Source organism: Poromitra crassiceps, assembly GCF_964638095.1.
Source record: "Poromitra crassiceps genome assembly, chromosome: 23".
Taxonomy (NCBI): Eukaryota; Metazoa; Chordata; class Actinopteri; order Beryciformes; family Melamphaidae; genus Poromitra; species Poromitra crassiceps.
Genome location: NC_139639.1, coordinates 13,810,897 through 13,823,415, shown reverse-complemented (window position 1 = coordinate 13,823,415; position 12,519 = coordinate 13,810,897). Strand labels below are relative to the sequence as shown.

General features: G+C 42.0%; 1 protein-coding gene across 1 annotated transcript; it reads left to right on the top strand.

The window, feature by feature from the left end:
- Window positions 1-826: 826 nt before the first annotated feature.
- Window positions 827-11,667, top strand: LOC310796744 (sodium- and chloride-dependent GABA transporter 2-like; the record flags this gene model as incomplete). The annotated part of the gene is made up of 14 exons (XM_083658979.1): window positions 827-1,016; window positions 1,274-1,408; window positions 1,534-1,674; window positions 2,051-2,135; window positions 2,220-2,352; window positions 2,572-2,706; window positions 6,463-6,566; window positions 6,649-6,773; window positions 7,006-7,118; window positions 7,253-7,390; window positions 7,821-7,923; window positions 9,411-9,511; window positions 9,793-9,966; window positions 11,485-11,667. 14 exons carry the CDS (start codon window positions 827-829, stop codon window positions 11,665-11,667), a joined length of 1,860 nt encoding a protein of 619 aa, XP_083515105.1.
- Between the last annotated feature and the right edge of the window lie 852 nt (window positions 11,668-12,519).

Here is a 12,519-nt window from a genome sequence, read left to right as displayed (position 1 = left end):
CTTGATCGCCACACGTGGAGCCGGAGTCCACGCTGTACCTCCCATCAGTGGAGTTCGGTTCGGCCCAGATCAAACCTCTCTAACAAGTGAGGGAGCTGATGGTGGGAACCGATCCTGCCAAACCTCTCCAACAACTACAGAAATGCTGTTGCCAGAGATCAACCTCAGATTGTCATCTTTTCCAATCTGCTGTCAGTACAATATGTTCTTTTAGCCCACATATCCTGAGGTCAATTGCTTGGTTAGAAAGGTCTGGTGATTGATGGCCCTATGTCTCAACACCATATTTAAACCTCTCTCTGCTCTCTTCCACTGCTTGGTCTTGGGTTTTGCTTCCCAGAAGACACAGCCACTCTCCTGAGCCCTAAGATTTAGTTTGGCTTTTCTAGGTCCATTATCTCGTTCGTTTTAATTTTTGCCCAGCTTGTGTCTGGTAGTTTTTTTTCCTTTGACTGTTGACTTTTTGTCTTTGTCTTCAGTATAAACTTTTTGCTTCCACGCTGCCTTCGTGTGCTTCTGCTTCTGGGTCCATACCACTGGTCATTGTTGCCTGGTGAGTGTGTTTGCAACTGACAAGTTGTAAGGTGAGTTTTCCTGTTACATTCCCAGAGTTGGGTCAGATTACTTTGAAATGTAGGATACAGCAGAAGAGGGATTGGGAAGCAATGCATGGATCTGATGGTTCATCCGACAGGTGCTCTTTAGTGGGGCAGGTAATGGTCATGGAGCATCGAAGAACTGATTCACTTTTCACACTAATTGATTGCCCAAAGGCAGGCACCACTCACTCCATTACTGTTTTAAATACATCTCACCAGTTGACCCAATGGAGCCAGCAAGCAAGCAAGAGATGAAGTTGATGAAAGATGACAACGATCAAGATCATCCATCATCAGAGCTTCATAAGAGAGGCCAGTGGGCCAACAAAAGGGAATTCATTTTTGCACTAGTTGGAGACCTTGTTGGTCTTGGCAATGTTTGGAGATTTCCCTATCTGTGCTTCAAGAATGGAGGAGGTGAGATGATGAGATGAGATGATGGTGCATGATTTTATTTGGAAGGCATAACAATCTCTCCGTGGCAGCTACTCAGGAGGAAGATGGAACAGATTGCATGAATTAAATCATACAACGGTCACAAATTTAGAATGATAATTTTTTATTATTATTGATGTAATAACCATCAAATTAGAAGATCAGTGAATTGTGATTAAATGTCTCTCTATGTCTCTTTGTGTCCTTGTCTCTCTACAATCCCACAAAATTCTTCCAAGGGGTTTTCCTTATTCCTTATGTTCTGTTCCTCTTTACGTGTGGAATCCCCCTCTTCTTTTTGGAGATATCCATGGGACAGTTAACCAGTCAGGGTGGAATCACATGTTGGAGGAAAATCTGTCCTTTATTTGAAGGTACTGCTACAGTAGCTCAACTGAGCCTTCAATACAATAGAATATCATGCAATATTTATGCATATTGAATTTGTTGTGCATCTACAGTACATTACATTATGTTTGCAATGTTTCCCCGCCAATAGGTTTAAGCTACGGGGGTGTCATGATCGTGTTGTACGAAATGATGTATTATATCGTCATACTAGCTTGGGGCTTCCTCTACTTGTTCTCCTCTTTCAACACTGAACTCCCCTGGGCCAACTGCAACAACAGCTGGAACACAGGTAAACAGTACGCTCTGTCATAACATTTGGGAAGCTGCACTTTGAAATCCATATTTAATATGAACTTCCTGTTTCTTTACTTCCTACCCTTATATGTTGGGTGTATGCTTCAATGCATTCTACTCATGCTTATATTCTTATATTTATGTTGCTCATGTTACTTATGTTCTCACGATTTATGCCTGTATGTAAAGCACATTGAGTTTACTTGTAATGAAATGCGCTTTATAAATAAATGACCATGGCCATTACTTTGAAAGGTAATTCTGTCCAACTTTTTTACAACAATTGAAAGCGTATTCCTCTAATCATCTTTTCACAAAACATGTTAGTAAAATGCCATCCTTACTTGTTCTTACTTGTCCTCCACTACAAGAGGACTGCTCGGATTATGGTCAAAATCATTCATCAAATGGCCACATTTTGGGGAACACAACATCTTCAGCGAAAGAATTCTGGCAGTACGTATTCACAAGATCTCTATTAATAAATAGTTTTACAAGTGAGAAAGGAAAATGATCCTAAACTTACATTTCTGTCTTCAGGAGGAGAATCTTGGGTTTGTCTGGAGGAATCGAGGAGATGGGTAGTATCCGCTGGGACCTTGCTGGGTGTCTTCTACTGAGCTGGATCGTCTGTTACTTCGCTATCTGGAAAGGAATCAAGTCTTCAGGGAAGGTGAGATCTGTAGACATATACACACAGTAAATATAGTATATATATCTGAGATATATATTCATTACATAATTGTTAATTGTAAAAAATAATAATTAAAAAAGCAGTATTTTATGTGCAAACATTTGCCATTTTTCCATTTCAGTGATAATCAATGCCCTGACTTGAAGTAAAATTTGCCCTCCCTAATATAATGATGATATATTGGTGGTCCTCTTTCAGGTCGTCTATTTTACGGCTACTCTTCCCTATGTGATGATGATAGTATTGCTGATCCGTGGGCTGACATTACCAGGAGCCATATATGGCATCAGATTTTATCTTCTCCCTGATCCAAGCCGCCTCACAGATCCTCAGGTGAGGCTAACGTGTGAAGAGTGAGTGAGTGAGTGAGTGAGTGAGTCAGTCAGTGAGTCACTCACTCACTCACTCACTCACTAATAATATGTCAGCATCACAAACCTTATTCTTGCCTTTCTAAAGCAGCAATGTAAGATTCCTAATCACAGTTCAAACGTGACCTTTATGCATTTGTGTAACACAAAGGTCATTACTGCTGCTACTTATGATGCACCTTGTACATACTTTTGTAAACAGAAAACCTTGGTTGTCAAGTCTGTTTATATCCGTTAATAGTTTATATCTGTTAATATCTGTGAATATTTTTTACATTCCTTATATCTTATTTGTTTATATCTCGCATATTTGTTCTTATCAATGTTATATGAGCACCAATCACAAGTCAATTTCCTTGTATGTGAAAACATTCCTTGGCGAATGAAAGAATTAGGATTCAGATTTAATCAATGAATATGTTCTAAATACCTAATTAAGAGTATAAAGAACAAACCAATAGCATACTGATGGCTACAGGGTCATTGCATGTCAAATCACATGCAACGACACCCACCATCTCAGACTGCTCTAAAATGGTTCCTCCGTGAGTGAGTTTGAATGGATTTCACCAAATCCCATTTACCAAAACGATGCAGGTAGTAGCTGCTGTATAGACGAGTAGGGATGTCATCTCTACTTTTAATTTGGCACTACTATACTGTATATTTGTTTTAAACATTGGTGCAGGCTGGCTATCTATCTATCTATCTATCTATCTATCTATCTATCTATCTATCTATCTATCTATCTGCCTATCTATCTATCCATCCCATCTATCCATCCATATATCTAGCTATCTATCTTGTGATGGTCACAAATTGACCAAGAGAACACTAGTGAACACGGACATAAACCACAAGTGCAGGTTTGGACTGAGTCATGTGACTCGCAGTGTCAAGTTGTGTCTTTAGACTGTGTGCAGTTTCCCCACTTGAAAGAGATAGATTCATCTACTCAGAAGATTTTGCTGGATTCCACTCAATGACCAGATGTTTTTTTCCTTTTCCACCTTTTATTTTGGCAACTTTGGAAGTTTAGTTTGACAGTTCCTTTTTTCCCCCATTTGTCATTTCCTTTAGCCATTAGATGTAGACATTTCAGTTAACCATTCAGTTATCAGATGAGCAGATAGATTAGCTATCAGCTATCAGGTGAAAAAACTTTGAATAGAAAACAGAAAAGAAACATGCTATTGCAATATAAATGTATCAGCAACAGAAAATATGCATCTGTAAATATTTCAAAGACATTAAGCATCAGCACTGTTTTCCCACATTAAATGCAAATAGGTAATGCCCTGTTTTTATCCTTTAGCTTAGCATCAGGTGGTAATCTATACTATAATGACGGGATCGTCTGTCTCTCTCTCTCTCTGTCTGTCCTTCGCGTATCTCGAGAACCGTTGGTCGGATCGACTTGAAACTCGGGGGGTGCGCTGATGGCGACCCGGCGGAGGGCGGTGCCCTGTTTCCGTGCGATTCGGACGCGAAACACGTTCGATATTTGAATATTTGTCTTCAGTTCTGCTCCTTCAGTTCTGCTCCTTCAGCCCTAAACCGCAGCTTTAATTAGGGCCGTTCACACCTACTGAGAGAGTAAACAGAGGAACGACCCTGTGTTTAGGGGGGGCAGCATCTCTCCTCAGGTTCCAATTAAGCCGTTTTCCCACATGCGTACCGGAAAATTACCTGTAAGTCAATATCGGACATTTCCCTGAATTTCCCTTCACACCTTCACGCTCGCATATGGGAATCTAGCAGCGAATTTGCCTGTATGTTGGGGGGCGGGGGGAGCTTGTATGTATGTAGAGAAAGCAAATGCAGGAAGCGAAATGTGGAAGTAGTTTGCTTTGATGTGCGCGAATGATTAGATGATGCACTTTGAAGAAGTTGGGATCCATGTCTGAGAGAAATAGTTGCTGGTTCGATGTTTATCCGTTCACCTGCATCGCGTTGAAGCACTTTTTACAGACTGGCTTCGTTTGATGTGTCCGGGGTTGCCTTCGCCTTCGGAAATCAGCAAGCTGACATACTGCTCTTATTAGGCTATCACAAGATAATTTCGCCAGTTTGCTTTAATGTGCGCGAATGATTAGATTATGCCCGCTGGAACATTAAGCAACGTGTGTAGGCTACACCTCGCCCATGATTGAAGGACTGCTGTCGCGGAAAATGACTGGATCCGTTTCCCACTTGTGTGCCCTTAAGTTATCCTTTATTTATCCCCTTGGGGAAATTCATCCTCTGCATTTGACCCATCCTCTACTAGGAACCTTCCTAGAACTAGGAGCAGTGGGCAGCCACTGTGCAGCGCCCGGGGGCCAACTCCAGTTCTTTTGCCAGTACCTTGGTCAGGGGCACTGACAGGAGTATTAACCCTAACATACATGTCTTTCTTGATGGTGGGAGGAAACCGGAGCACCCGGAGAAAACCCACATGGACACGGGGAGAACATGCAAACTCCACACAGAAAGGACCTGGGACGGACCGGGGTCCGGGGTCTATAAATGTAAATTAATATTAGTTAGCCGCAAGCTAACGTTAACTATGTGCAGTCCCACTGCAGCCAGAGCCTGCTGGCTGCGGGGAAATGGATACTCACGTTAGCACAAGTCAGGAAATAGCCTGCTCCCCCTGTATGTACGGTACCGTGTAATGCCTGGAGTTGACCAAAGTGAACAGTCAAACAATGTAGCCTACCGTAAGCATAACAGACAGTAGGCTAATGTTAGGCATATTTCTGACTGTTAGATTCATTATCAACACAAGACAGTAACGTTATTAGTGGGGCTGGTGGTAATTTCTATAAATATAGCTAAATCTATTAGTTAGCCGCGTATAGCATCAAGCTAATGTTATGGTTCTAATAGGCAGACTCACCACCGCAGCTAACTGCAGTCAAACAATAATGTTCCATGACCATAAGCATAACGGTAGTAACGTTAGGGTTGCATTACTTCACACAAGACGGTAATGTTAGCAGAGTTTCTGACCAGGTGGTCAGATACTTGTACTACGGAGTGACTGTAAAAATCTTGAATCTTGAAAATCCATTAGCAAGCAGCTAACGTTATCTGGTCAAAACCACATTACAGTAGCTACAAGCAGCAAGTTCCCTTCACGAACCGAAAACACAGTCCTGACTCTAGTTTCCCCCGGATGTCGGTCACATTGCTGCTGTCTGGCCAGACGGGCTTCATTGGATAAATATTTATTTATTTAGTGTGGACTTTTTCTGGAGTCTGTGTTGTTGTTTCCTTTTGCTCGCAGCTAGCGACGAACGTAACGTTAAAAGCTACTTTAGCCATTTCCTGTTAGCGTCTAGGACAAGAGACAAGCTTGTGAACGCGCGAGACGTCACATCCTCTAGCTGTGGCGGGAAATGCTAACCCCTTCGAAACTGCGGTATTTCCATGTATCTTCTGAACGGCTGGTCGGAGAGAAACGCCCCTGTTCGCAATTTTTAAGTTACGTCAAGGCGCATTCACTCATTGCCAATAAAAAACACTTTGTGCACATTTATTTCTCGCCAGAACCGACGGAATGGGCCTTTAACAGATGTTTTTTTTTTCTTTCTTTTTTTGCAGCAGTAGTAGTACTTTTAACTGCAGCAACATTAATCAACACTGTGGGACTAGAGAGCATGGAGAATATCACCAACAACCCAGAGTAATCATGCAGAAAATCATCTAAAAGCATCTCATTGTTTGTTTTCAGGTTTGGATGGACGCTGGGAGCCAGATATTATTCTCCTATAGTCTATGTCTAGGTTGTTTGCAATCTTTGGGAAGCTACAACAAATACAACAACAACTGCTACAAGTGAGGAAAATAAACATTTGTCTGTCTCTATTTATCTTTCTGTTGTTCACATGACTTAGTATTCATTTTTTTTCAATTACAGAGACGCATTTGCCCTCTGCCTGTTGAATGGTTCCACCAGCTTTTTGGCTGGTTTTGTAGTCTTCTCTGTCCTTGGCTTCATGGCGTATGAGTTGGGAGTAGACATCTCAGAAGTGGCTGATGCAGGTTGGGAATCTGCATAATGCAATATTTGGTCCATATGCACTTTATTTTACTGTGTTGTTTCCTTTACATTCTGTTTTTGTTCAATAATATGAAGATTCGCTCCTGTTAAATTTCATGATTTTTGTTTTGAAAAGTGTATTTGAAGGGGGCACGGTGGCGCAGTGGTAGCGCGGTCGCCTCGCATTAAGAGTGACCTAACATATTTTTGGCATCTGTTATGGACCACTTACAGGCCCTGGTCTGGCATTCATTGCCTACCCTCAGGCAGTAGCCATGATGCCTTTTCCCCAACTGTGGGCTACATGCTTCTTCATTATGATTATCTTCCTTGGACTTGACAGTCAGGTAAGTTGTTACCATTAAATTGTGGTAAATAAATGTAGAAAGGATATAACCTCAAGCTACATTCCCATTGAATCCCTTCAGTTATTATTTTTATTTGAAAAGTAAAAGCACTAATTGTTTTTTTATACCTACAGTTCGTATTTCTTGAAGGCATGATCACATCCATATCAGACATGTATCCATCCTTCTTTCTCACTGGTCATCGACGTAAACTACTTCTGCTGCTCATCAGTGTTATATGCTTCCTTGTCGGCCTGTTGATGGTCACTGAGGTGGGGAGTCCATTTTGTTTATCTGTGTAGTTCAAACGGTTTGGAATGACCTCTATTTGTTCCTGTCTGTCTGATGTCTCTCTTTGTCATGTTTTGCTACAGTTTTGTCTGCTGTGGAATGGCAAGTGATTCTTGCCTGTCCCCATAAGATAAATATATATAGGGTGCCAAAGTCACACCCTCTTCTGGGTTGGGCATACACTCCAATTTTCCATAGATTTTTTTAAATGCTTATAGAATAGTTTTACTTGGTCAAACCAAGTGATTCATCTATTAAAAAAAGAAAACGCGGGGGGGGGATTCTTTTTCAATACTTTTTTTTGTCTGAAGTTGTGACTTTGGCACTATACCCATACTGCAGAGATTTGTTATTTCAAAGGACCTGTCTCTTTTTCTGTCTCTCCCTCTCTTTTCCTCTAATGGACTGTAGGGTGGAGTATATATATTTCAGCTGTTTGACTACTACGCTTGCAGTGGAATGCCAATCATGTTGTTTGCCATTTTGGAGTCTATTTGTGTGGGATGGATATATGGTGAGTTACAGAACACTATTATTCAAAGAAAATAATCAGTCATGGCAGTCATTAATTTGTAGCATACTCCAAAGCCACAAATAATAGTATCTTGATTTGTTTCTAAAGACATTTTGACCATCAATTATAATGCCCTCATTTGGCTATGGTATTTTTTTAAACACCAGAACACAGTGTCAAGATTTAAAGGGATAGTTCAGTTTGTTTGAAGTAGGGTCCTATGGTCCTACTCGCATACAGTCAGTGTACTGGGTAAAGCACGCTGGACGCATCGCGTACCGAGATAGGAGAAAATGCACTCCAGCTGCGGCAGGCACACAGAGCTGTCTGCTGAGTGTGAAGGGGACCATGAGCAAAAACGTAAAATATATATATATATATATATATATATATATATATATATATATATATATATATATATATATATATAAACGTAATATATATATATATATATATATATATATTATAAATAAAATGCTTCCATACTGCTCACCTGGCGTAATCAAAGTCTCCACAAGCCCCAAGATGCCAAGTTGAATTGAAAATATGTCACTTACACCCTGTCTTTAGCTGGAATCTTCACTGTAGCAAGGTTGTACCTAGTTGTTGTACTTTCAGCCCCTGGCTCCAGTGCAGATGGTGGTTCAGCTCTTGATTGAAATTTTGAGATTCCTCCAGGTCCTTACATTTAAACTGGTAGATTATTCCCAGAATTACCAGAATTATTCACAGGTGTGGCCAGGCAATGCCTGGGCGTTACATCAAACAAACCAATCAGATTCCCATCTCACAATCACTGTGTGTGCGCAAGGCATGCAATATGCTGTAATTCTCTCCAGGCGTAATAATAGAGTGGACTCACTTGTGCCGGGGACAGAGAGAGATGGAGAGAGCTTATTGACAGACCGTCCGTGGTACCAACAACCCTCCAGGTTATGGGATAGGTGAAGGTGATTAGCCTATGTCCATTGTTCAACAAGTTTTCTCAATTTATTTCCCTCTTTGCGATGTGATAAAAGTTTCTCAGTGAGTTATAGTTGATTGCATCACTGAATTATCTGCTAATACCCAATTTTAGCAGCAGAATTGGATGTCCTGGCGTGGCAAGGCTGTGCCTAAAGACATATCCAAAAGGAATTTTACTCTGCACTGCGCTGCGCAGCACAGAGATTATTGTGCGCTCAAGCGCAGCGGGGTATTTAGCGCGTAAGAGGTGCTTTTAAAAGCTCTCAGAGCAAAGTAATTGCGCGCTGCTGACGATAGGATAATGCCATCTATCCCCACATTTTTGCACCGAAATGCCTGGTTTGGCATGTGGCACGCCTATGTCCAGTACAATTATAACAGGCATGCGCTTGTGCACGCCCCCAATTTGCATTGCGCACAGCATTAAACGAGCGCAAAATTACTGCTTTTGCAAAGATAGGGCCCCATGACTTTATGCTGCTGAAGGCTGATATATGGCTAATATAATGTCTGTCCCCAAGGTGCTGATCCTTATTATGATAAAATAATGGACATGATTGGTTACCGCCCGTGGCCTTATATGAAATGTTGTTGGAAGTACATCACACCATCTGTCTGCACAGTAAGTTAATGTATTGTGTGTTATTGTTTCTGTTAGCCTCTGAAGGTCTATTCCGCTTGATCAAACTACTGGATAACAAAACTATTGAAAGAAAAAAATGAATGTGTTATATTGGTTTCTATGCATGTGAGTCTGGATGCATTAATGTATAAACGTGAATGTATAGACACATACAAACCCATAATTATGCATTATTTTAATTTGTAAATGTTTTATACCATTACGAAGTCAAAAAATATGCTGTTCAATTTACGTTCTCTCTGCCTCTTATTTTTTGACAGGGCATATTACTTTTTTCTCTGGTCAAGTTCACCCCTCTGAAATACAACAACACCTATCAGTACCCCTGGTGGGGCCCCGCCATTGGGATATTTCTTGCTTTCTCTGCAGCTCTCCTGGTTCCCATGTTGTGGTTTCTCTACATCGTCACTGTAACCCCAGGAACACTAAGACAGGTAATCTAGCACTACCTCCAGCTTGGTCAGATGTTCCTACAGACACAATTGGCCGTGTCTGCGGGTGGGGAGCCGGTGGGCTATGAGAGTCATGTTGTCGCTGCAGCAGCGTCTCCTCTGGTCAGTCTGTTCTAGGGGGAGGGGAACTTGGGGGAATAGCTTTATCCTCCCACGCACTACTGTACGTCCTGCCAGTGAAACTCCTCGCTGTCAGGTGTCTGGGACCTGCACATGTATCACTTGTGCTAGTCTACAACTGTCCCCAGATCGGCAGAGGGGGTGGAGCAACGACCGGGACAGCAGGGGGAATTGGCCAAGTACAATTGGGGAGAAAACAGGGGGGGGGGGGGAAGGACAGGTAATCTATGCAAAGTACACACGTTACAGCTCTTAGTGCATCTGTGGTGGCCCATTGTAACCTGTTCATTACAAAGATTTACTGGGGTTGTGAGCTAATGCTGCTGATTAGATCAACATTCAACTTTCAAAATGTGCTCAGGGACACAGCTGACCCCGCAGCTCAGCTGCTGCGTGGCCTAGCCTTCTTATTGGCATGCGCACCACACAATTTGCCATCTTCGCATCACTGATGACATCACTCACTGATGATATCACAATTGTGATATGTGAGTGACCAGACATTGTGACCTCATCGTCTATGTATGACATCATCAGTGACGTCACTCGAGCAATTGTGGTTTTTGGTTACACTCGATGATGTCATCAGTGATGTCACAATTACACGTTCACTGCCGTCGATGAGATATCTCGTCAAATTTTTTTTTTGAACGAACGAGCCCCATCCAGACTCGCCCAAAGAGCGGCCGCCAGCAGCCAGGCAGCACAGACAGCAGAAACTCGCTTGTGACACACCCGCTGCAGAGCCACGGAGGGAGGAGGAGAACACCCACGGAGGGAGGAGTTTGAAGGAGAGGGGGGTGGGGGTGCCGTTATGGAGGAAATTACTGTTCAGAACTATTGTTTAGATGTGTGATGTCAATACTGATGCCAAAAATAAATGGTTAAAGTGACTGTTCTATCGAATTTCACAAAAAGGCATTTATCTCAACTTTCCTTTTCAGACGCTGAAACCATGCTGTATTCAACTGCTAATGCCTACATAACTACTAACTCTACAAACTAACTCTTTTAGACAGAGAAAGCACACATTCTATTAGTTCTTTTGAGATATTTTGTGTTCACAAATTCCTAGCAGAAAATAATCCTCGGCTCTTGAAAGTTGAGCCAGAATCCTCAAAAAAAACCTTGGCAGAAGCTACCTACAGTAAAAAAAAAAAAACTGTTGGCAGTGAATGTGTTAAACTCATTAGTCCTGTTATCCAAGACTTGTAACATCCACTGAAATTGTATTCTTTACCGTTACATTGCTGTAGTGATCAAATTGGCACGAGTGTTTCAGTTCAGGTTGGTCCTAACCCACCTGTTACAGTGAAAGTAGTATGAGAGTGAATTGAGTGGTTAATGTTAACTGGATTATGTTTTCCTCCCTTTTTACAGAGACTGAAAACGTTATGCACTCCAACAGGAAACCTGCTCAATGCATCACCAAAGAGGACTCTTGACCCCGAAACACCCCATTCTGTTACAGAGCTGTGTACTCTGACCACAGCTGAAGACCCTATTCCAGTTCTGAGGGGGAACATGGTGATGCCACAACACAGATCACATGATGTGAAATAACACAGCACAGAATTACAAAGTCCTACAGAAATAACTCTTAATCTTTTTTTGTGTGGTGTGTTTTGTGTGTGTTGTTTGCTCTCTCCACCACCACGGTTCGGTGAGCATTACTGTAACTGTTTTACCCTTAACGGGACATTGTCATTTTTGCTTTATTCAGCTAGCTTTCTCTGATGGTTTTTATTATTATTTTCTACCTTAGAAAAGATGAGTCATTATGTCACTATAGTGACAGCTGTATCACAAGTGACATCGCAAGATGCTCTCTAGAAGGGATGTCAACGGTTAAAGTCCCTGGAAACCAGAAATATTTTTTTATTATTTAGCATTTTGAGTTCATCACATCACAGGAACCTATGTTAATAAGCCACCAGCCAAATTTGAACGATGATGAACGTCGCAAAGTATATAAATTTAGGTTTGACAGTCATGGCAAAAGTCATGAGAATCAATTAGATTTTAGAGTGTATTTTCTCCCGCGGACTGTGTGGGCGTGTCCCGTCTGCAGCAGGTCTCCTCCGGGAGAGAGAGAGAAGGAAAGAGAGATGGAGTCTGTGTGTGTGTGTGTGTGTGTGTGTTCGCGCGTTGCTCGGTGCATAGTCTACTGACAGAGAGGAAGAGATCTCTGCCGCTGCGAGTGCACAGCGCTACTGTGGGTGTGTCAGTGTGTGTGTGCATGTGCGCGCGTGCGTGTGTGATTTGATTAAATCTTATGATTTGCACTCTTCGTAGAATAAGAACACAAAGGCTGCTGTTGATGTTGGGGCCGGGTTGGGGCAAGACAAGACCACCACGTTCTGTAAGCCAGCTAGCTAGCTGCTAGACCACGAGAATAAGTGTCAAGAAAGACAT